The sequence below is a fragment of the Cucurbita pepo genome, chromosome LG13 (assembly GCF_002806865.2).
Source record: "Cucurbita pepo subsp. pepo cultivar mu-cu-16 chromosome LG13, ASM280686v2, whole genome shotgun sequence".
Taxonomy (NCBI): Eukaryota; Viridiplantae; Streptophyta; class Magnoliopsida; order Cucurbitales; family Cucurbitaceae; genus Cucurbita; species Cucurbita pepo.
This window is the reverse complement of record NC_036650.1, coordinates 8097865-8122716: the sequence shown is the minus strand read 5'-3', so window position 1 is coordinate 8122716 and position 24852 is coordinate 8097865. Positions and strand designations below refer to the sequence as shown.

Here is a 24852-nt window from a genome sequence, read left to right as displayed (position 1 = left end):
CTTGGGCTTTTATAGGCCCATTACTTCTTTTATGGGCCGTATGAACGAAATGGTCGATTGAAGACTATTCCAAACATACCCTTAACCCAATATTAATTTTACTTTTCATTTTAAAAGTATCCTTACCATGCAATAATAATTAGAATATTGGATTAAAAGTAATATTATTTTTATTTTTCATTTAACACTATAAAAAATTTATTATAAAAAATTAAGGATAATATTGTAATTTTTGAAAAATTAACGCATTGCATTTTGATATATTAATTGTTCTCTTTACAAATTATTAATTGGTGAAGCTTTAAATAAAAATAAAAAAACAAAATATAAAAATATGGGAAGAAGAAAATCAGGAGACCTAACATTTACACATAAATGGGGAAAAAAAAAGTCAATGCTTTAAATAATATAATAAATAGGGAGAAAAAGGTAAACAGATAGGGGGATGTCGGTCAGAGGTCAAAGGGCAATAAAGGGGAAGGTAGGCAGATTTGAAGCCATCATTCAATGTGAAACTCATTCTCCTACTACTTGCCTAAGTTTGATTGGAGAGCGAAATGAAACATATCTTATACAGATCGCGAGACTAACGATAATACGTAACAAACTAAAACGGACAATATCTACTAGCAGCTTAAGTTGTTAGAGTGGTATCAGAGCCTATCACCAAGTAGTGTGCCAGAGAAAACACTGGGTCCCAAGGGAAGTGGATTATAATATCTACTAATAGTGGGCTTGAGTTATTACAGTGGTATCATAGTTAGTCACCAAGTAGTGTGCCAGAGAGAACACTGGGTCCCAAGGGGAGTGAATTAGAATATCTACTAATAGTGGGCTTGAGTTATTACAGTGGTATCATAGTTAGTCACCAAATAGTGTGCCAGCGAGAACACTGGGTCCCAAGGGAAGTGGATTAGAATATCTACTAATGGTGGGCTTGAGTTATTACAGTGGTATCATAGTTAGTCACCAAGTAGTGTGCCAGCGAGAACACTGGGTCCCAAGGGAAGTGGATTAGAATATCTACTAATGGTGGGCTTGAGTTATTACAGTGGTATCATAGTTAGTCACCAAGTAGTGTGCCAGCGAGAACACTGGGTCCCAAGGGAAGTGGATTAGAATATCTACTAATGGTGGGCTTGAGTTATTACAGTGGTATCATAGTTAGTCACCAAGTAGTGTGCCAGCGAGAACACTGGGTCCCAAGGGAAGTGGATTAGAATATCTACTAATGGTGGGCTTGAGTTATTACAGTGGTATCATAGTTAGTCACCAAGTAGTGTGCCAGCGAGAACACTGGGTCCCAAGGGAAGTGGATTAGAATATCTACTAATGGTGGGCTTGAGTTATTACAGTGGTATCATAGTTAGTCACCAAGTAGTGTGCCAGCGAGAACACTGGGTCCCAAGGGAAGTGGATTAGAATATCTACTAATGGTGGGCTTGAGTTATTACAGTGGTATCATAGTTAGTCACCAAGTAGTGTGCCAGCGAGAACACTGGGTCCCAAGGGAAGTGGATTAGAATATCTACTAATGGTGGGCTTGAGTTATTACAGTGGTATCATAGTTAGTCACCAAGTAGTGTGCCAGCGAGAACACTGGGTCCCAAGGGAAGTGGATTAGAATATCTACTAATGGTGGGCTTGAGTTATTACAGTGGTATCATAGTTAGTCACCAAGTAGTGTGCCAGAGAGAACACTGGGTCCCAAGGGGAGTGAATTACAATATCTATTAGTGGTGGGCTTGAGTTGTTACAGTGGTATCAAAGTTAGTCACCAAGTAGTGTGCAACGCTGGGTCCCAAGGGGAGTGGATTACAATATCTATTAGTGGTAGGCTTGAGTTATTACAGTGGTATCAGAGTTTGTCACCAAGTAGTGTGCCAGCGAGAACGCTAGGTCCCTATGGGAGTGGATTACAATATCAATTAAGCGGTGAGCTTGAGTTGTTACAGTGGTATCAGAGTTTGTAACCAAGTAGTGTACCACCAAGAACGCTGGGTCCCAAGGGGAGTGGATTACAATATCTATTAGAAAAATATGGTTTATCATGACTTTATCGATATAAATGTGTATCTTAACCTAAAGCATAGGGAGTATTTAATTAATGAATGTCACGAAACCTTAAAATCTAATTTGCAGTCCAATTAAATGCTCACCTAAAGTAGCTGTGCAATTTAAAGTAACGGATCCGACCATTTTTGTTGTCTTTGTTTTTGTTTTAAATTTTGTAAAATAAAAAATAAAAAATTGTTATAAATATAAAATTAATATGAAATTAGATAATTCCACAATTATGTAAATACTAATAACGCTTATTCTATTTGTTGGAAAAAGACACCGACTTGGATCTCAGTCATCGCTGGAGGCCGCCGATACGGTGTGCTTTGAATGCTCTATAGTCAAAGAACAAACTATAAATTTCTTTCCTTTGAAATTCATTCATCCATTCATTCCCTTCTCTGTCGCCAAAACAGACCGCCCTCGAACTGCGCCCTCTTCGATCACTTTATGCTCAGCTAATGGGTAATTTCTGTGGCAGTCTCGCGCCCAAGCCGACGAAGAAAAGGCCCACCAAGCGCCCTCTCAACCCGCCGTCGTCCGCCAATTCGAGTAAAATATGGACCCGAGGTCGTTCTTCGAGGAAAGAAAAACCCGATGCTGCTCTGACCCATCAGCAAATTCTTGCCGCTGCGATTTTATTTCAACAGCACCACGGGCGCGACCCTTTTGATCGAACCTCTTCGCTTCGGTACCCGAAATCAGGGTCGAAGAATACCAACGCTTTGCCGCGTAGTTCGAGTACTCGTGCTCGGTCGCTTACCGATCCCATGCTTCAACCCCACCAGCTTGTTGCCCAGGTAGAGTTTTAGTGCTTTTTTTGGTGTTTTTCTCTGGATATTTAGTTCATGAATTGATGTAGCCTCCAAATTTCAAAATGGATCTTATGGTTTTTGAGTTGATGATAGGAAAAACAACAGTAATTTGAAACAGCTAATGTGATATCACATATGGGTTGGGTGGAGAACGAAACACCCTTTGTCATGGGGTGGAAACCTTTCCGTAGCATACATGTTTTAAAGCTTCGAGGGGAACCCCGAGAGGGAAAGTTCAAAGAAGACAATATCTACTAGCGGTGGACTTAGGCTGTTACAAATGGTATTAGAGTCAGACACCAAACGATATGCCAGTGAGGAGGCTGTTCCCCAAAGGGGTAGACATGAGACGATGTGCTAGCGAGGACGCTGGACCCTGAATGGGGGTGGATTGTGATATCCTACATTGGTTGGAGAGGAGAACGAAACACCCTTTGTAATGGTGTGGAAACTTTTCCGTAGCAGACGCGTTTTTTTTAAAGCCTTTTAAAGCCTTGAGGGGAAGTCAAAAGGAAAAACCCAAAAAGGACAATATCTGCCAGTAGTGGACTTAGCTGTTACAGCTAACCAATCACGGGCTAGACGGTTGATTTCATTTGTTTTGAGCATGCAGAATGTTAAACTTGAGGATATAGAAACAAATCATTTTGTTCTTGTCCATGGTGGTGGCTTTGGTGCATGGTGTTGGTACAAAACCATAGCACTTTTAGAAGAAGGGGGTTACAAAGCTACTGCAATAGATTTAACTGGTTCAGGAGTTCATTCGTTCGATCCGAATCGAATCACGAGCCTTTCGCAATACGTGCAGCCTCTTACCGATTTCCTTGAGAAGCTTGCTGATGGAGAAAAGGTGCTGGAAATGGCTGTGAATGAGTAACTATGAAGTCATTCACTTATTCTCTCCTTATCCAGCTTTGAGCTTGACATTTTGGAACATCTTTGTTGCAGGTTATCTTGGTGGGACATGATTTTGGCGGTGCATGTATTGCTTATGCAATGGAATTGTTTCCTTTTAGGATTGCAAAAGCCATATTTATTGCTGCGGCAATGTTGAGTAATGGACAGAGCACTTTAGACATGTTCTCCCACCAGGTATCCTTGCTAATTTGGATTGAAATTCTGAAGTTGCTCGTTTTGGAAGGCATGGCACATGTATTTGAATTGTGTTGTACGAAATGATGTTCTCCTGCTTGTTAGAAACCACGAACCTAATATTGTCCACTTTGAGCATAGGCTCTCGTAACTTTGCTTTTGGTTTCCCCAAAAGGTGTGATAACAATGAACATGTACGAACAAAGTACACTATAGAGCCCCGCTTGAGGTTTATGGAGCCCTCAAACAGTCTCTTCTTAATCGATACTTGACTTCTTTTTCGAACAAAGTACACCCTTTGTTCGACACGTGAGTCACTTTTGACTATACCTTTGAGGCTCCCAACTTCTTTGTTCTGCATTTGAGGATTCTATTGACATGACTAAGTTAAGGGCATGTGTAACGACCCAGATCCACCACTAGCAGATATTGTCTTCTTTGGGCTTTCCCTTTCGGGCTTCTCTTAAGGCTTTAAAACGCGTCTACTAGGGGAAGGTTTCCACACCTTTATAAATGGTGGTTTGTTCTCCCCCCAACCAATATGGGACATCACAATCCACCCTCCTTTGGGGCCAGCGTCCTCGCTGGCACTCTTTCCTTCCTCCAATCGATGTGGGACCGCCCCCAAATCCACCCCTCTTTGGGGCGCAGCGTTCTTACTGGCACACAGCGTTCTTACTGGCACACCACCTCGTGTCTATCCCCCTTCGGGGAACAACGAGAAGGCTAGCATATCGTCCGGTTTCTGGCTCTGATACCATTTGTAACGACCCAGATCCACCACTAACATATATTGTTCTCTTTGGGCTTTCCCTTTCGGGCTTCCCTCAAGGCTTTAAAACGCGTCTGTTAGGGGAAGGTTTCCACACCCTTATAAATGGTGGTTTGTTCTCCTCCCCAACCAATGTAGGATATCACAGTTAATGACTCTGATACCATGTTAGGAATCACAAACCTCTAACAATTTCTGGAAAGAACATTGTGTTTTCCCTTGAATCCTGTAGTTGAGGTATGTGAATGGTGTCTTGTTCGCCTACTGCAGTCTGGTGCAGACGATCTAATGCAGCAGGCTCAGACGTTTTCATACGCAAATGGGAACGATCATCCTCCGACAGCTATCAACTTCGAAAAATCTCTGTTGCGGGACATATTTTTCCAGAAAAGTCCTGCCAAGGTAACTCATAAACTTCTCAACAGCTTGTGGAGTTCTGTTCTAATTCTCATAGCCATTTTGTATTTTTGGTCCAGGATGTTGCTCTGGCATCTGTGTCAATGAGACCGATTCCATTTGCGCCTATTCTGGAAAAGCTGTGCCTTTCGGAGTCGAAATATGGATCGATCGGACGGTTTTACATCGAAACTCCAGAAGACAATGCCATTCCCATCACATTACAAGAAAGCATGATGAACAAAAGCCCCCCACAGCAGGTGTTTCGGCTAAAAGGGGCAGATCATTCCCCTTTCTTCTCAAAGCCTCAAGCTCTGAACAAGCTATTGGTAGACATCTCAAAGATTAAAACACAGTCATAGCATAACTTGAGGCAAAAGCCATCAGGCCACATTGTAAGGTCAGAACGAATCAATAATGTATTGCCTCATTAGACATCAACAAAAATAAAAGGTTCTGGTACTTTATTCAAACGTAAAACATGCTGTTTCCTTTTTCATCCCATTATGTATCACCGTCAAACGTGTTTCGAGGGATCCATGGGGATTGTTGTTCGTTAGCAGATATTGTCTGCTTTGACCCGTTACGTATCACTGTCAACCTTACCGTTTGTTTTAACACACGGCTAGAGAGAGGTTCCCACACCTTTATAAAAAATGTTTTGTTTTCCTTTCAAACTAACATGGGATGTCACAATCCACCTCTTTTGGAACCTAGTGTCTTCGTTGACACACCACTTGAAGTCTAGCTCTGATACTATTGGTAACAGCTCAAATCCATCGCTAGTAGATATTGTTCGTTTTAACCTGTTACATATTGTTGTCAGCTTCACGATTTTAAAACGCATCTGTTGGAGAGAGGTTTACACAGCGTTCTTCTCTCCCATCGACTGGGATCTTGATTTTACTAAATTATTTGTCTATTTTTGTAAATGTTAAAAAGACATTTCTAAGGTTTTTCATTTAAAAAGTGAATAATATTGATAGCAGAGTGGAAATTGAATATATATATATATTTTTTAATAAAGACTTTATATATGTTCAAAATAGTTAGTTTAGGTATTAATTTGTTTTTATTAAAATATGCAATATTTGTTTAAAGTTTAGAACAAATTAAAATTTTAGAATGAAAATTATAAAATAAATAGATAAATAAAATGTCCCTAAAAATTATATTGTAGAAAACAATTAGGATTGAGTGATTAACAAGAAGTAGGATCAAATTAATTCACATACAAAAGAAGAGGGAATTTATGAGGAGAAAAGCTTTTAGTTCACGCGACTGTGGCACGTGAGAATCACAAGCTTTAAGCGCCTAGGGTTTTCTGCAGCTTCCCTTGGCGCCTTGCTCTACTGTAACAAAAGCGCGGGTGGGGAGATAGAATCTTGGATTTGTTTGAGAGGTTCTTCAATGGCGACTGTCGTTGAAACCTCCGAGGAAGATGCAGCGCTCACCGTTGTTCGCTTTGTCTCCGAGCTTGCTTGGGCCGACGCCGGTCCCGAGGTTCCTAATCTTTAATTCTTTTAATCTTTCAAATCAGTTTGGTGCTTTGGCAGCGCCGTCCACATCTCGACTTTGTGGATTGCACTAGGTTTTGGTTTACAACTTCATCGAAACTTTTTTTTCACTGCTCAATCGTCTATAATGTTTTTTTTTTTCTTTTTGTTAAAAGAAAACAGAAAAAGAAAAGGAAAAAACCTCTAGAATTACGGTTGTTGATTTATTCTGTCGGAAATTGAAAATTATGATAAGTTGTAGCGATTTTTTGATTTAGTCTGTCGGAAATTGGAGGACATGTACATGTAGTTCTGGTAATTCGCGGGGCGTATGCTACGGCTAATGTTTTCCACATACGCCGGAAGATATGGAAAACAGTGCTTATTGAGCACTGTGAAGATATTTGTCCGTTAGGATTATTTACATAATCTTGCTATATCAACACGGGTTGCGATTAGATTTTAGGTGCCTTAGAAGCAAAGAGTTGAGGAAAATGTATATTGCTTATATAATCTATTTTTTCTGCCTAATTTGAGGTCGTACATAACGAGAATAAATGTTTTTTTCCCCTTCCCTTATGTTTTTTAAGCACTACAAATTGTTCTTTTGTCTATGATGTCGACTAAAATACACTCCGCTTTTTAACTGAATGAATCATCATATTGCAGATTATTTGTTAGTACTGTGGCTTATTAATCGGCTTTTTTCTTTATTTGTAGGCTGCTGAGCCACAAGTTAATAGACTCTGCGTTGAAGCTCAAGAATGTATGGTTATGGGAAGATGGGTGGATTTGGCATCTTTAATGCTGGCTTCTACCGACGTGATATTTTCAAAAGTTTCTGAAAAAGGTAAATATAGTTTGAAAGTGAGAACTAAGAATGAATCTCCAGGACTTTTTATTAATTTGTTTTGGGGGGGAGGGGATGGCGAACCATTTTCTCTGTATTTTTGTTTTCAAGGGTTGTGATTGTGATACAATGAAGGTCGTTGAGGTTGCTTCTTTTATTGGTATTATTCTTCTTAAGTGGAGCAATAGACATGTCTGCATGGAGACAAGTTTTTTTTTTTTTTTTTCATTTTTGTGAAAAGAAAGTCGAGGAGAGAGAAAATGTTTCATCCATGTACACTAACACGGTTCTTCCCTTGGTACAGATCTCGAGTGTGTATTCACTATTATCTGTAATCTTGTCACGAAGTCTGGAAACCCAGACGAATCATTTGAAATAGCGAAGGTTATATCTGCTAAGATTGGCCAACAGCCAAATGACAAACCTGCACTTCGTTTAAAGATGTAATGCATGCCAAATTTGTGCATTTTGTTATATGATTTGGCTCTTCTTTTTTTAAAAAGTTTTCATCTATTACAGCTTGTTCAATCTGTACAACCTACTTGAGAATCCATATAGCCGGTTCTATGTATACATGAAGGCCCTGGATTTATCTCTTAAGGGGAAGGTCCCTGAACATATAATTCCCTCATTAAAAAAGATAGACAGTTTCTTGAGAGAGTGGAATATTGGAATCATAGAGCAGAGAGAACTTTTCCTCGCCATCTCCGATGTTTTGAAAGGAAGTAAGAGGTATCACAGAATGAATTATGTTACTTAACGAGTGTCCTTTAGTATCTTTTTTACATTTTTACTTACACTTACTGTTACCTCCTACCTTTTTTTGTTTAGTCTTACTCATTATTATAAACTAATATGTGATTGTCAACTTCTCTTTGGTTTCAGTTCTGCGAACGATTATTTCAAGTTTCTTACCAAATATTTGGCCACTTTCACTGGTGAAGATGACTTGAATGAAGCAAAGGAGGAAGCTGCTCATGCAATTGTTGAATTCATTAAGGCACCCAACTTATTTAAGGTATTTTAGTGTCTTATCCGGGAATTATATTTTTGTGTCTTCTGCGGCAATTATATTCTTAAAGCTATTTTACCATGGCTTAAACAACTTGTTACTTCTTTTTTTTTTTTTTTTTTTTTTTTTTTTTTTTTTTTTTTTTTNAGATTCAAACTTTTGACCATTTAGTTCAGGATATATGCTCATGTCTAACAAACTCTGGTTATTGTTTCTTGTTGAAAAAACTGAATATTTTTCTTAAAAGTGTTTATTGGACTGCATGTGAGTTTTTGGAATGCATTTTTGTTCTTCATATTATTTTTATTTTTTATTTCTTTTGGCTACTGATTAAATTAGAAGAGAAAAAATTTTCACCATTGTTGTATTCCTAATTTATGTTTCAAATTTAATCTTTAACCAATATTATTGACTTGTTGTCTAAAAACTATTCTTTGTGTTTGCAGTGTGATTTGTTAGACATGCCTGCTGTAGGGCAACTGGAGAAGGATCCCAAATATTCATTGGTTTATCAGCTTCTGAAGATTTTTCTGACTCAGAGATTGGATGCTTACTTGGAATTTCAAGCTGCAAATTCTACTTTATTGAAAAGCTATGGTAAACTTCTCCACTCTAGTTATAATTCTAATAATCCCTAATTTTAGCTTTGTTTTTTTGACTCAATACTCATTGGATATATTTCTTGCACTGGTGAAGGTCTCGTCCATGAAGACTGTATTGCAAAAATGAGGTTATTGTCATTGGTGGATCTTGGCTCAAATGAATCTGCCCGCATTCCGTATGCTCTCATTAAGGACACACTCAGGGTAAAGTAACTTCCCTTTTACAAGTTTACTTTTGTGTTTTATTTTATCATTTGGGTATGATTTGTGCTTCAGATCAATGATGATGAGGTGGAACTGTGGGTCGTGAAGGCCATTACTTCCAAATTGATTGACTGCAAAATGGACCAGATGAATGGAGTTGTGATTGTGAGGTGTGTGCTGCACACTATCCACATCTCTGCAACACACTTCTTTGGTTAGGCATAAGCTTATTTTGTACCAATATAATTGTTCTTTTGATGTTCACGTGCAGCCGCTGTAGTGACCGTGTATTTGGGCAGCATCAGTGGGAAACGCTTAGAATGAAGCTAGCCACATGGAGGGTAAGTTATTTCTTTTGTCTCTCATAATATTAAAGATAACTTTCGTTAAAGTTCCTCTACATGTGTCACATTTTCTTTTGGGAGTAGACAACTACAAAGTCCAGTAATTAGTCGTAAGTTTGGACACCAATTTTTCCTTTAACAAGGCTTGACAAGGTGCAGTTAGTGATCTGCCTTTCCTTCTGGTTTTCCGCCTTGAACTAAACTATGGTGATGCTTTTACAGGGTAATATTGCGAATGTCATTGGCACCATTCGAGCAAACAAAGTAGTTGAGGATGGATCACAGGGTGTTCAAGGTTTGGCAATTCGCTGAAGATTGGATTTTTGTTCATCTGTAAGTTAAACCATCTACCTTTCTGCATAAATTCTAGGATGTATCATGTTTTACTCAATCCTCTAAATTTGTTCAAATTTTGACTTGGGGAACTAGATTCGAATTGGTTTAAATTAATGGCTTATACCATCGTCTATATACCCCTAGGCCATTCAATCGGCTCTCTGATCTTAATTTATTTGAGTAGTGTTTTTTTTAATTTTATTTTACCTCCCTCAGATTCAATTTGTTTTTATGTTTAGCATCTTTTGTTAATAGCAACTATGCATGGTGGTTCTTTTTCTATATTTATGTGTATATGTCACGTTTAATTTAGACATAATTAAACATGTATCTGTTCGCCATGGCTGATCGGTCAGGGTTGTTGGCCTTGCTCTTTTGAACATGGCTGATCGGTCAGGTTCCTTTCTCTTCTATACATATCCATCAAACTTCTAATGTCCCACACTTAGCAAAAAGGGGTGAAAATTTCTCATGGAACCTGCCTTAAGCTGGCGGTGTTGGGAAAAACTTTTTCCTGTATTGGACCCCAATTCCGGATCCTTGGAATTAATACTATATAACCAGAAACAAAGCCCAACGAGCAAAATTCAAAACTAAAATGGGGAAATTCCCACCTTGAGCCTGCAACTTTTCCCGTGGAGAATTCCCACCTCAAGCCCAACCAAATATTAGGAGGATTTATGTTGGTTGTGGACGGAGGGTGAATTATTTCCTAGACTTGTCTTGCCTGTCCTCCCGATGCCCTACTGACAATGATAGAGAACGAACTTTAATCTTAATCCTTGTACAGTTTTTGCATAATCATTGCTTGAAACTCGGTTATAATCTTTGTCCGTTGGATTCGTTGGTGGCATTGTAAAATGCTTTTCCTTTCAATTAATCATGGCAGCGTGCAGTGTTGAGTGGTTAGCGTGGAAGAGGATTTTGTTCATAGATGAGAATTTTGAGAATTGCTCACCATGTTCTCTTTTTTGATGAATAATTTGTTCTTTCTGTATGAAGGTGAAATGAAAACTCGGAAAACCCATCAACTATGGGTTCTGTTGGTTTGGATTTTACACACCTTGTCAAGTGTGAATAGTTGCGTAGTGAGAGAGGAAAGAAGAGAGGGCTTAAAATTTAACGAATTTGTGTTTGATCATTCATCCAATTATCAGTGTTTGCTCCATGGAAATATGCAGAGAGCTTAAAATTGAAGGGGCCACATATAAAGTATGTTCTGTTCAACTTCTACTTTTTGGGTATTGGTATTAGTATTGACCTTTCACCTTTTGCCATCCCACTGAAACGCTTGACGTCTTGTTAGTAGCAAAAGTAAAATGTAATGTGTACCCATCTTTAACTTTAATTTTAAAAGTTGGTGCGACATGTCGTCTCTACCAATCTGAATTATGACTTCCTTTTCTGCTAGTATAATTATGTTTTTCTCTCTTGAAACTACTGAAACTAGAGTTGTTAAACCCATTCCTTCAAATTTATTTGATTTATAGATATGAAAAGAAAGAAAATTATATTGTTTTTGAACTACTTTCTTTATGTTTCCTGTAATATATAAGGTTACTCAGTTGTACTTAAAGCACTATATATATATGCAGGATGCTTTTCAACTTTAACTTTTATAAAGTTTCAATCTCTTTTTAACCCATAAAAAAGTTTCAATTTTGTTATTTATTGATTAATGTTTTTCTATTTTATGGTTTTTCTTTATGGGTATTAAACTTGCAGGAAAGGCATAATTTTAGAGGAGTTGAATTATTTCAGCCTTCAGAGAGGTAAAATTGTCATCTTGCTCAATTACCTAAGATTTAGTCATTTATTGACATGCAATATTCAAACAAGCTTCTCTATTGTATAAATCAATTAAAGCTATTTATTCCAAGATTTCCAGAAAAAAAGAAAAAAGAAAAAAGAAAAAAGCTTGGAAAACAGTGAGCATGAAGAAAGGTAGAAGGGAACCCACATCACTGTTCACTACCACGATACAATTTAGACAAAAGAAAAAGTGAAACAAAAGCAAGACTTCTCGATATGAATCGTTCCATATATTATTAGACGTGTCCCTGTTGTAGCTAGTGTTTTAAATACTTAAAATCATTCTAAATAGATTGTTAATTCTTTGAATGTTTGAATGTAGTAAAAGCTTGCAAATTGGTGAGACTAGTGAACTCTAAAATGAATTTGGATAAATACAAAGTTTAAATTAAAAAAAAAAAAAAAAAAAACTAAAGCAGCAAAAGGAAAAGGGAAGGATAAAATAGTAACAATAATGCAGAGAAAGAGAAATTAGAATCCCTGCCTCCATCTCCAAGTTTCTTTAATTCCCACTAACACTATAAATCCCCCCCTCCCACCTTTGATAATCCCACATTCAGAGAAAGAGAAAAGAGAGAGCCAAAAATGGGTGGTCGGAGTTCGTTTTGGGGAGTAGCAGTGGCGGCGTTGATGGTGACAATCATCCTCTGTTCCAGCAACAGCAGCAGAGCTTCGAGTCTGGGCAGGGCCAACGCCACGTACGGCGAGGTGGAGGTGGAATTGCTGGTGCGTCGTGAGATAGCTCGGTTTCTGAATTTTAATGGCCTGAAAGTCCACACAGACAAAACCCAGAACCCGTTCGTCAAATCTTGTGGTAACGGCCAGGGAAACCCCATGGGCGACTGCAGTGGTAGCCCCACTAATAAGAAACACTGTAACTCATACGCCGGCGCCAGCGCCTGCTAGAGTCGAACCCTTTGGTTCCATGTAGTATTATTGTTATCATGGTTCTGTTTTCTCTGCCATCTAACTCCCTTTCCTCTTTCGCTCTCTGTGTTTGTGTTTCAAGTTGCTGTTTATAAGGGTCTCTGTCTTCTGTGGAGTTCTTGCTTTAATCAGCCATGGTTGGGTATGTGTATGGCTTTGGTTGTTGCTGTTGTTTGTGTCAAATAAGAACAATGAAATGCCTCATCTTCTTCTCTATCCTTTTAACTCATTGTGTTTAATGATTCGCTAACTTCATGTCCAATAATTTATTAATTTAAAACAAAGGGTTGAAAATGCTTCCAACTATTATACACAAAATTTGACATGAGTAGATACTTATATCAACCGGATCATCTAACAAAGTAGACAAATTATATTACAGTATAGACGTCTCATTATTATTGTTGGATATACAGTAAAAATTATAATTCAACAATGAAAAACTATTGGTCATTTGTATCAGCCTTATTAAATAATTTATTATGATAGTGACAAAAGTTAAAGGAAGAACTATGCAACGTGTTGTTTTTTTATCGACTCAAATACTTTAGTCATGTAGAATGAATAGATAATTGGATCACCCCAATAATAATTTATTACTATTTTGGATCCACTAAGGCTAACTTTAATGTCAAAAAGTCTCAAATTCAGACATCTTTATATATTAAATATGAAAAAGTGATAGGACTGATAAATACAAAGTCATGGCAATAACCAAAAGACAGAAATTCAAAAGCATAAAAAAGGAACAAAATGGTTCTTTAACTACACATTATCATTACTGTCCTCAATCATTTATCATTTTTAACGTTTATTTTTTTAATATAAGGTTGATAGATTCACCTTACACCCCATTTTAATATACTCTTAATTTATCTGTTCCATACAATCTTTTGATTTTGATTTATTAAATCCCAGACTTTAGCCAACAGCATATCCTTAACATATGTATTTTGGACTAAATTATACAATTATTTAATTCTCCGCAACAAAAAATGTAAAGTTCAGAGAAAGATATAAACACTTTATATTTGTTTTTTTTTTCTTTTTAATTCAATTTTGTAGTTCTTATTATTCGATGAAAGTATTAGTTAATTTATGAATGATCATGCGTTTATAATATAAGAATACACACTTCATTGAAATGAGGCATTTTGGGAAGTTGAAAGCTCTAGCTCATACTAAAATTGTATTTCATTTCAAGCCTTTTAAAAAAGTATAATCTTTTATGTTCCATTGCAGAACCAAATTCATTCATTCATCCATGAAAATCCTTACTCTTCTCTTCTCAATCTTCTTCTTCCTCCTCCTTCCCTTCACTTCTCAAACCTCTTACTATGTCCCTACCGATGACATCGCCGTCGACTGCGGTATCGCCGCCTTCAGAATCGCACGGGACGGCCGGAATTGGACAGGCGACGACGCCACCCATTTCTCCCCCTCCGACCCACCAAACGCCGTTGACAAATCCACCGTCAGGTCCAATTTTGCCAACGCTGTCAACGACCCCCTCTTCAAAACCGCACGCCTCTCTCTCTCCCCCTTCACCTACTCTTTTCCGGTCTCCGCCGGCCCCAAATTCATCCGCCTCCACTTCTTGCCAGATGCTTACGGCGAATTCCCCGAATCAGACGCCTTGTTCACCGTTCAAATTCCCCAATTCACTCTCCTCAAAGACTTCAACGCCGCCCTCGTAGCCGATTCCTTAAACCAAAACACCATCTCCAAAGAGTTCTGTATCCATGTCGCCGGAGAAGCCCCGATATTGAATATCACCTTCACCCCATCTCCGAATTCTTACGCCTTCGTCAACGGAATCGAAGTTGTCTCCATGCCGGAAAGCCTTTACTACTCTCCGGCGAAACAGGGGCCGACGCCGATAGTCAGAAACAACATCGCCCTCGAACTTTATCATCGGTTAAACCTCGGCGGCGACAAGGTCCCGCCTAGTGAAGATTCCGGCATGTACCGAACATGGAATGGGAATAATCCGTACGTAAGTTCTCTAGTCTTCAAAATTGAAAATTACTCCGTTCCTATAAACTATACAACTTCCACTCCTAATTTCACAGCCACAGATTCTGTTTATCAGTCCGCTTTAATTTTGGGGAATAACAAAACTTTCAATTCCTTAAACAACTTGTCTATGGACTTGCCCGTCGATGCCGGATTCAATTATCTGGTGCGGCTCCATTTTTGCCAGATTCACTATAATCTGTTCCGTGAAGAACAGAGACGTTTCATAGTGTTCATAAATGGCCGGAAAATCGACGCCCTCGATATAAATTCCGTCAATTCTCCGATTCACAAGGACTACAATGTTCCAATGGCGGATGGGCGTAAAAATATCCTTGTTGATTTAAGCCCATTACCGAGTGAGAGCTTCGATGCAATTTTGAATGCAATTGAAGTGTTCAAACAGAGCAATGGCACTAATCTTGCAGTACCTAACCCAGTGGGGCCGGCTCCTCCGCCGCCGGAAGTTAAACCAGTAGTCAAAAAGTCAAATTCAACGGTGATCATCGCCGTCGTGTGCGGCGTCGTGGGGTTTGCCATCCTATTCTCCCTTGTTGGATTCGTGATCATACGGAAACAGAGTAAGAAGAAATCTAGGAAGAAGAAGAAGAAGAAGAAGATGAAGAAAACGACCGAGGATATCTTACTACCTGAACGACGGTGCCGGATTTTCACGTTTGAAGAGATTTTAGATGCGACGGATAATTTTAATCCGGAGGGGGAGATCGGAATTGGTGGATTTGGTGCCGTTTACAAGGGAATTTTGGAGGAGGAAGAGGATCTCACCGTCGCAATAAAACGGCTGAATCCGGAATCCCAACAAGGCGCACAAGAATTCAAGATGGAGATCGAATTGTTATCAGAGCTCCGCCACGCAAACCTTGTACCCCTCATCGGATACTGCTTGGAAGGCAAAGAAATGCTGCTAATTTATGAATTAATGCAAAACGGAACATTTAAAGACCATCTCTACGACACCCAAAATCCTCCTCTACCATGGAAGAAGCGCCTCCTAATCTGCCACGGGGCGGCGCGTGGTCTAAACTACCTACACACCGGCGTCGATCGACCCATCATCCACCGTGACGTGAAGACAACAAATATCCTTCTAGACGAAAATTGGGTCGCAAGAGTTTCTGATTTTGGGATGTCGAAATTGGGGCAGAGCAACACGGCGGTCATCACGGCGGTGAAAGGAACCTGGGGGTATTTGGACCCGGAATATCACCGCCGTCTTAAGGTAACGGAAAAATCCGACGTGTACTCATTTGGGGTCATCTTGTTCGAAGTGCTCTGTGGGAGAAAGCCACTGGACCCCCTCGCCGGCGAAGAGAAGTTCAAGCTTACGCTATGGGTTAAAAAATGCTTAGAGAAAGGGAGTGTTTATGAAATTATTGATCCAAATTTGAAGGGGAAGATTTCGCAGGATTGTTTGAAGCAGTACTTGGAGCTGGCGGCGGCCTGTATTAACGATCAGTCGAAGCACCGGCCGACGATGGCAATGGTGGAGGAGAAGTTAATGTTCATCTTGCAGTTGCAGGAGGAAGCAGATGAGGATCGTGCCGACGACGAGTTGAGCTATCCAGAGGGGCCATTTTCTCCAATCAGGTCGATGGTGGGTCCTGTCCGGAGTGAGTCGTATAAAGGCCACCTCGCCACCGTGCTGAGCGGCTCCGATTTCACGGCGTCGACGCTTATGAGTGAAGATATGTTCAGTGAACAGAGCACTAGCTCTGCGTCCCTTTCTCGGAACCAGCCTGCTAATGCCTAGTTTGGTAATTTCGGTTTTTTTGTTCCCTAAGTTTAATCTTTATTGTGATTTAAATATAATAATATAATTTATATCTACCGATATTTACATTATCGATAATATAAGTATTTTTCTTTTTATAATAATTTTCTCTAATTACTTAGATAATCCCACATTGGTAAAGTTAGAATTAATCACCTTGTTTATAAGCAGCATTTGAATCCTTCACAATCGCCGAGCTCGTTAGTGTGGGCTTGTGACCCAAACGGGGGCAATAAGATGGTTGAAGAATGGGGCTGTCCGCTGAGTTTGGGCCTAGAAGAATTAAATGCTGGCCTGCCCATTCCAAGTTGGGAGTTGGGCCTTGGGCTTTGGGCGAAGGCCCAGAGTTCACCGCCACTGGAGTCTGGGGGACACTGCGTGAGGCTGGTTTAACAGAACAGCGTCACCCCCCGCTGCCTTCGGTGGAAGGACAACAGGCTGCTTCCTGGCGGCCCAACAGCAACTCAGAAGATTGCTCTTACTCCAACAATCATTTTTTTTCATACTTCCAAATCTCAGTAACGTATTTCATGTTCAGAAAATGGTCTCCCACGTACGGCCAACAAAGGAACTACTCACCCCTTCGATTACAGAGTCCCACCCACAGTGGCTCATAAATATCCCTACAGAAGGGTGGTTTAGCACCTTTTGCTGCGACACCCAACTCACTATTTTCCCTTTTCCCCCCTTAAAACCCGCTGGAAGTTGGTGCTCTGTTCCCTGCCGCACCACCCACATGAACGGTCGCTCCGTAAGCTCCATCCCCATCGCGATCTCCTCAAACTGTTCCTGGTTGAAGTCGGTGCTGCTCCCAAATGCCATGTACACAACCGACCCTGCCGGTTGCTGGTCCAGCCAATGGATGCAGGACTCGTCTTCTTTCCACAATTGCCCTGCCTCCGTCGCAATGAGTGGGCCAATCGTTAGAAGCTTGGGGTTGAGTGAAACCACTTGTGGCTCCAATACGTGAGGCACTATTAAAATGTACCATTTCGCGTAATGGCACCCTCGCTGGACTCTAACTAAGTGATCGAACAAAATCTTTTGCGAGTTCTTGAATGGAACGCACCGCCAAGGAAGGTCACTAGTGTGGATCATTGAGGGAGTTCCCAGTGATTCCAATTCGATTGTCTTTTCTTCTACCGGAATCCCTTCTGGGGTTATGATGCCACTTTCAATAAGTTCGTTATGGCTGAGATTCAAAACAGAGTGAGCGGCTGTGAAAGGCGTGAAAATGGCTCCTTTCACGCCCAAACTGGCAGCGATTTCGAGGACCCAACCCATTGACATATCGACAATGGCACAAGCGAGGCCACCGTCGTGGTCAGTGTTCATCTTGGCAAGCAATTTTTCAAACTGTGGCTTTAAATTGTTCATTATATCCACAAACAGCTTGTGTATGCGTCTCTGTTTTCGTGGAGAGGAAACCCATCAGAGAGACCCAAGAGCTCAATGTTTGGGCCAAGGATTTGGTCCATGTTCTGGCCCATGGCTTCCAGTAGCTTACTGTGAATGAAATCTGTGTTGATCATCGTGATTTTGATGCCTTGCTTTGCCAACCCTTTGGAAATGTGCATCAGAGGGTTAACGTGCCCTTGTGCTGGATACGGAATCACGACTACTCGTCCACCCTTTTTCGCCGCCATTATTGTTGTTCTTCAAAGCTCTGGGGTTTCTCTGTTATCATTATTCACGATCTCTCTCTGCTTAAATGGCGGAGGGAAGGGAGAGAGGCTGTATGCTTCGATCGTACAGGAGTAATCCAATCACGTTTTCGTTGTGGGGCGTCAATAATTGGCCATATTTATAACGTGGGCATTTAAACAAAATTAAAGAGTGACATGAGGAAGATTTAGAAGAACAGATAAAGACGAGTTTAATCGACTGACTTATATGAATTCGTTTCCCCATGACATGAAGTTTTGTGTCGAGGATTATTGGAGGATGAATCTCATATCGACAAATTATGTAATTTGTCAGGAGTTTATAAGTAAAGAATATATCTTTAGGTACGAGGCCTTGTGCATCAGGGAGACTGTTCGAGGGTTTTATAGGCTTCAAGAAGGCTCATCAAAGAGCGGGCGTTACAGACGAAAATTGTCCAATCAAGTAAGACAAAAGAATAAACCATTAAGAAAATTGTCCAAATTGAATACATCTGGCCGTTACCAGACGAAGGAGATGGCGAAGATAACAAAATTAGAAGAACAACCAAAGCCAGAATCTTTTATGCCGCCCGTCGCCTGATGCATTGGCGCCTCCATGAACAGCCATTCCATGTCGGGTGTGTGTGTATATATAGAGTGGTAGAATGAAGCTCAGAAGTAACAGAGAAGCAAAATGGGGAGCGGCCGCCACATCTTGGCCATTCCTTATCCAGCGCAAGGCCATGTAATCCCCATGTTGGAGCTCTCTTTGTGCTTGGCCAAACAGGGGTTCGAAATCACGTTCTTGAACACGGAGTATAATCACAATCGTGTAATGGGCGCTCTAGCAGGAACTGAACGTGTAAGCGATGGCAATATCCACCTGGTTTCACTCCCCGATGGCATGAAGCCTGGGGAGGACCGAAATGATCTTGGTAAATTAACTAACACAATGATGCAAGTCATGCCCTTGAAGCTGGAACAGCTGATAAACACGATCGAGGGATTAGGGGGTCGCGGAATTACGTGTGTTATTGCTGATGAGAATCTCGGGTGGGCTTTGGAAGTTGCTGAGAAGATGAGAATCCGGCGAGTCGCCTTCTGGCCTGCCGCTGCTGCGTTGTTAGCTATGCAATTCAGAATCCCAAAGCTGATTGAACAAAAACTAATTGATTCTGATGGTAAGAAATCACGGCTCTTCATAATGATATATTGTCCACTCTTCATACCAACCGAGATCGTGTTCTTTGCTTATAAACTCTCCTCCCTTCTCGTATCTCTCTACTCAAGGTTATATACCGTAAGCTATGGTTATTTCTCTCTTGCTTTCTTATATAACGTCTCTTTCTACCTTTGTTTTCTAAAACCTTCTCTTAAAACCGAGCCTAGAGGCTCGAGCATATGTCTCTTGGTCGTAGGCGACACAAGAACGAATTGGTTTAGCTCACCTGTCGTTGGAAAGTGAGTGCCGCACAATCGTCAGTCCGCTACCATTAAAAGTGCGATTCTAACAAGTACTCTATAGAACCTGTAGTAAGGTCTATGGAGCAGTTGAACAAAATACACAATTTATTAACACTGAATCACTTTGACTGTTAGAGGATGGAAGTCCCATGTTGGCTAATTTAGGAATGGTCATAGGTTTATAAGCCACGAATACTAACTCCATGTATGAGGCCTTTCGGGGGCAAAGCCATGAGAGCTTATACTCAAAGTGGACAATATCATACCATTGTTGAGAGTCGTGTTCGTTTAACATGGTATCAGAGCCATGCCTTAAATTTAGTCGTGCCAATAGATTGGTAACTCCTCAAACTTGTGTTCGTCTAACATGATATCAGAGCCATGCCCTAAACTTAGTCGTGCCAATAGATTGGTAACTCCTCAAACTTGAGTCGAGCCTCCTTGAAGGCAGTAAAAAATTACTAAGACTCTAAATGAGTCAAGCCTCGATTAAGGGGAGACGCACTTTGTTCGAGGGGAGGTGTGATTATGAGTTTATAAGCGAGGAATACTAACTGGGGCACTTTGTGGCCCTTGAGCTAACGTGAGACTCACTCCCAACCAAAACAAATGGAACTGAACAAATGGAACTGGACAGGCACAAATATGAACATGTTTCATTTTTCCGACAGGAACATTGCTGAAGAGCGAGGAGATTATGTTAGCATCATCAATACCCACAACAAGAACAGAAAGCTTGGTTTGGGCATGTGTTGGTGACAAAGAGACAGAGAAAATCATATTTCAAGTTTGCTTAAGAAATAACAAAGCAATAGAAGCGGCGGATTGGGTTATCTGCAACACAGTCTATGAGCTCGAGGCAGAAATTTTCAGCATAGCGCCTCGCATTCTCCCAATCGGCCCACTTCTGGCGAGCAATCGACTCGAGAATTCCGTCGGACACTTCTGGCCGGAAGATTCAACTTGCCTGAAATGGCTCGACCAACACTCTCCACGTTCAGTCATTTACGTCGCATTCGGAAGCTTCACAGTTCTAAACAACACCCAATTCCAGGAATTAGCCTCTGGGCTTGAGGTTACCGGCAAGCCATTTCTATGGGTGGTGAGGCCAGACATTACCGAACAAAACCCTAACAATGTCTACCCATTAGGATTCCAAGAGAGGGTAAAATCTCGCGGAAAGATTGTCGGTTGGGCTCCACAACAAAGGGTTCTTAATCATCCCTCAATCGCTTGCTTTCTCAGCCACTGCGGCTGGAATTCAACCCTCGAAAGCCTCAGCAATGGCGTCCCGTTCCTGTGTTGGCCGTACTTCGCCGATCAATTTCTAAACGAGAGCTACATTTGTGATATCTGGAAGGTGGGGTTGAAATTGAACAGAGACGAACATGGAGTGATCACAAGAACAGAGATTACAGAAAAAGTGGAGAAGCTCCTCGGAGACGAGGAACTGAAACAGAGAATCCAAAAACTGAAGAAAACAGTGTTGAAAAGTGCAGAAAAAGGCGGTGGATCTTACAAGAACTTGAACAATTTCATCAACTGGTTGAAATCATAACAAAATGGGTTTGTCACTCTTCACTTGTCCAATCTGTTTCTCATTATTTGCCATTGATATCAATATGGTGTTGAATGTTTTATGATTGAAGATTGTAAGAACTGGGTATGAAACATAGAATCATAAGAACCAAAGAACATATATATTAATTCCTTTACAAAGCTTCTGCTGTTTATTAATGAAAATGGCTGCTCTAGTATTCTAATATTTCAACCTTGGAAGAAAAACATGAAGAACATGGCCTCTTTTTCCCCTTCATTTTTCTTCTTCTAGATTTATTTTCATTCATAATTAAAATTTAAAAAAAAAAAAAAAAAACACTATGAAAGGACGGCGGATCCAAAAAAATCAACCAGCTTCTGCAAAATGACGACCTGGGTTTTCAATAGAACAATGTAATCAGCAGTTTCCTGGAAGAGCTGCTCTGTTTGGCGGGCCTCGGCGGATTGGGCCGGAATGAGGCTCTGAAGAGCCTCCAACTTGGCCGACACGTCGTCGTCGTCGTCGGAGAAGGGCGAAGACGACGTCGTTTCGCCATTTTCGTGGGGATTAGGAGCTCGGACGGCGGAGTAGTGACGGCGGTGGAAGCGTCGGCGGGAGTCAGGTAAAGATCGTTTGGTTCTAGTTCGGAGGTTTGTGAGTGTGTTGGTTTTGGGACTCATTGTTTGTGGGCAATTAGAGGAAGGGTGAAAGGGTGGTTTAAGTAACAGTAGGAAAATAGTTTGCCCCTGGAGGGCAGGTTTATTACCATAATGGCATTGAATTGAATGTCAATTTTGAAAAGAGAGAGTGTTGAGTGTTGGGGGGAAAGAGAGGGCATGGGTGTAATAATGAAAAGAGAAAAGGGGGAATATGTAGTAATGGGTTGGGAAGAGGAAGGAGGTTGCATGTGAAAGTGATATGGGGCATGGCTTTGGCAGTGGCAGGCAGCATTAGCAAAGAAGGGGAGAAAGGGGAGGGGAGGGCACATGGGGTGGCACATGCAAAGATGGGATTTTGGAGGCTAGCCTTTGAGCATGTGACAAAAGAAGGGACACTGCAGAAGCATGAATTTGGTACACACCATGTCCTACACATTCCCTTCCATGCCCCTCTTCTCTCAACTTGCTCCCTGCCCCCCCTTCCACATGTCCCGAGTAAACGGACAATATAGTTGTAGACTTGAGATGTTACCAATGGTATTTGAGACAGATATTGAGTTGTGTGCCAATGAGGAGGTTGGCCCCTAAGAAGATGGATTGTGAGATCCTATGGTATTAGGGACAGGTCCCCTAAGAAGATGGATTGTGAGATCCTATGGTATTAAGGACATGTATTGGGTTGTATACTAGTGAGGAGGTTGACCCCCAAGTAGATGGATTGTGAGATCCCATAGTATTAGGAACAAGTATTGGGTTGTGTGCCAGTGAGGAGGTTGGCCCCCGAAGAGATGGATTGAGATCCCATGGTATCAAGAACAGGTATTGGGTTGTGTGCCAGTGAGGAGGTTGGCCTCCAAAAAGATGGATTGAGATCCCACTGTTGGAGAGAACGAATCATTTATTGCGAGAGTGTAGAAACTTCTTTCTAGTAGAAGTGTTTTAAAGCTGACGATGAACCTATTTATCTTCTTCTCTCTACTAACAATGAGTTTAGACGGCTATCAAACACACGTGTGTCGAGGGAAGTTGATTGTTTGGAAGGGACCGTGGGAGATTGAGTAGCAATCGGGATGTCTTTGGTGGGCTCGGTTTAGTATATGGTTCTTTTTGGGCCATAACTAATGTAACAGGCCAAGCCCAATTGAAGTATCAACTAATATAAGATGGTGCTGAAGCCCTAGCCCTAGGGTTACGCTTTCTCTTTCTTACGATCAACTGCAGTTGCTCCAAGCATGGCGACGGCAAAAACTGTGAAAGACGTCTCTCCTCATGAATTTGTGAAAGCGTATGCTGCTCATCTCAAGAGATCCGGGAAGGGATTGTTTTTTTTTTTCTTTTTTTCTTGGGCTGATTTAATAATTATTTAGTANGGATTGAAATGAGTGTTCTAGGATGTCGATTTTGGTTATGGAGTGAGGCCTTAGCTCTTTCGCGGAGGGTGAAACTGTTTATGTGTGATTAGGCCTATTTTCGACTTCTGCGGGGTTGTTTGCAGGTTTATGGGTTTTGGTTGTTTCTTTTTTGTATTCGTTTAAACCTTCATGTGCTTATGATTTATATATGTTGTTGCTTTCGGATTCTTTTGATGAAGATTGCGTTGTTACGAGTATTTGGTAGCGTTAGCACGAACGCTTTAAATATGTCTGTTCGTGTTATTTGTATTTTCTACTTTTCTTTCTGGGCTTCTCGAGTCCTTCCAGGATCTAATTGATTTTGTCTATATGGTCTTCGTCTAAGCAATGTCGTAATGTGAGGTTTTAGATCATTCTGCAATCCTCCTAGTTTTTGTTAGCTGTTGTTTGTGCGTATCCTATAAATAGTTTGCGTTCTGTTCCTGGTTTGCTATTCCTTTCGACGTTATATGTTCCTCGTTTGTTAATAAATCGACTAGGATCTGTTTTAAAAACTTATCTTTCATTCATTGCCGTGCAGGTTGAACTTCCCCCGTGGACGGATATAGTTAAGACTGCAAGATTCAAGGAGCTTGCACCTTATGATCCAGATTGGTACTATGTGAGAGCTGGTCAGTCTCCGCTTATCTTCACTTGTTCTCCATGTATTATATACTGTTTATTAGTCTCATTGTCTCATCAAACTTATTCAGCCTCCATGGCTAGGAAAATCTATTTGAGGGGAGGGCTTGGCGTTGGGGCTTTTAAGCGGATTTATGGAGGAAGCAAGAGGAACGGAAGTCGCCCTCCACACTTCTGCGAAAGCAGTGGTGCTATTGCCCGTCACATTTTACAACAGTTGCAGGAAATGAACATTGTTGATGTTGATCCCAAGGGGTGAGTTCAAAATTCTTTTGAGTTCAGCCCTTACATCTGATGTTCCAAGTTCTTTTTCAACCATGCTTTGATCTGTGCCCTGATTTCATATAATGGGGTCATTGTTGATTGATAGTTTTTCTCTTAACTTACAGTGGCAGGAAAATCACATCAAGCGGGCGGCGGGATCTCGACCAAGTTGCTGGCCGGATAGTTGTTGCCCCTTGATTGATGAATAGAGATTTGTGTGTTTGCTGATGAGAGATATGACCGTGAAAATTTTGGAGTCAGCTGTTGAAAGATAATCGGATGAAGATAAGCTTGCTCGCGTTTTCATGGGTTTTGGATGGTTTCAAGTTCATTTTCATCTCCTTGGTGTCCTTATTTATGCGTTTTTAGGATGAGATATGTTTTTCAATATTCCGAACAGTCGCCTGGATTATGCTTAGCGACAGTGCATTTGTAGTAATTTTTGAAATATTAAATCATAGAGTTTGTCCACTTAATCTCTTAAATTGTTCTTAAATACCATAAGTTTTATGATATCAACTTCCTTTGAAACCTTTTTAATTGGTGCTATTTTCAGAACTTCAATTGCTTGGGCCATTCCAATCAGTTATAGCCAGGTGATTGCTAACTTTTAAGCATATTTACTAACTTATAAATTTAAAGATTTAGTGATTCGTTTGGCATTTTTGTCGATTTACTTGCAAGTTCTGATAACTTGGAAAGAACAATCTATCCATAAA

General features: G+C 40.6%; 6 protein-coding genes across 10 annotated transcripts; 5 read left to right on the top strand and 1 right to left on the bottom strand.

Moving 5' to 3' along the window:
- The first annotated feature begins 1762 nt into the window (after positions 1 to 1762).
- Positions 1763 to 24618, top strand: LOC111808074 (40S ribosomal protein S19-3). Its single transcript, XM_023693862.1, has 7 exons — positions 1763 to 1769; positions 4018 to 4028; positions 20153 to 20157; positions 23024 to 23152; positions 23769 to 23859; positions 23941 to 24124; positions 24259 to 24618. Exons 4-7 carry the CDS (start codon positions 23069 to 23071, stop codon positions 24329 to 24331), a joined length of 432 nt encoding a protein of 143 aa, XP_023549630.1. The 5' UTR covers positions 1763 to 1769; positions 4018 to 4028; positions 20153 to 20157; positions 23024 to 23068; the 3' UTR covers positions 24332 to 24618.
- Positions 2397 to 5628, top strand: LOC111808073 (putative methylesterase 11, chloroplastic). The gene is made up of 5 exons (XM_023693861.1): positions 2397 to 2861; positions 3490 to 3726; positions 3825 to 3968; positions 5011 to 5142; positions 5217 to 5628. Exons 1-5 carry the CDS (start codon positions 2523 to 2525, stop codon positions 5496 to 5498), a joined length of 1134 nt encoding a protein of 377 aa, XP_023549629.1. The 5' UTR covers positions 2397 to 2522; the 3' UTR covers positions 5499 to 5628.
- LOC111808072 (eukaryotic translation initiation factor 3 subunit M-like) lies at positions 6423 to 12944 on the top strand. 5 transcript variants are annotated; one of them, XR_002817020.1, is made up of 13 exons: positions 6423 to 6639; positions 7353 to 7482; positions 7787 to 7925; positions 8002 to 8214; positions 8368 to 8500; positions 8941 to 9091; positions 9191 to 9300; positions 9373 to 9470; positions 9572 to 9641; positions 9867 to 9977; positions 11138 to 11192; positions 11706 to 11752; positions 12353 to 12944. XR_002817020.1 is itself a non-coding variant. In XM_023693858.1 (11 exons), the coding sequence occupies exons 1-10, from the start codon at positions 6547 to 6549 to the stop codon at positions 9954 to 9956; spliced, it is 1227 nt and encodes a 408-aa protein (XP_023549626.1). In that variant the 5' UTR covers positions 6423 to 6546; the 3' UTR covers positions 9957 to 9977; positions 11138 to 11504. The 5 variants fall into 5 exon arrangements, 2 of the variants coding, with proteins under 2 accessions (XP_023549626.1, XP_023549625.1); XR_002817018.1 differs by having other exon boundaries at positions 6424 to 6639; positions 10983 to 11192; XR_002817019.1 differs by lacking the exon at positions 11138 to 11192 and having other exon boundaries at positions 6424 to 6639.
- Positions 13982 to 16583, top strand: LOC111808068 (receptor-like protein kinase FERONIA). Its single transcript, XM_023693854.1, has one exon. It carries the CDS (start codon positions 13984 to 13986, stop codon positions 16504 to 16506), a length of 2523 nt encoding a protein of 840 aa, XP_023549622.1. The 5' UTR covers positions 13982 to 13983; the 3' UTR covers positions 16507 to 16583.
- Positions 17062 to 17904, bottom strand: LOC111809327 (UDP-glycosyltransferase 83A1-like). The gene has a single exon (XM_023695769.1). It carries the CDS (start codon positions 17902 to 17904, stop codon positions 17062 to 17064), a length of 843 nt encoding a protein of 280 aa, XP_023551537.1.
- On the top strand, positions 18682 to 21507 carry LOC111808070 (UDP-glycosyltransferase 83A1-like). Its single transcript, XM_023693856.1, has 2 exons — positions 18682 to 19354; positions 20309 to 21507. The coding sequence occupies exons 1-2, from the start codon at positions 18868 to 18870 to the stop codon at positions 21193 to 21195; spliced, it is 1374 nt and encodes a 457-aa protein (XP_023549624.1). The 5' UTR covers positions 18682 to 18867; the 3' UTR covers positions 21196 to 21507.
- Positions 24619 to 24852: the final 234 nt, after the last annotated feature.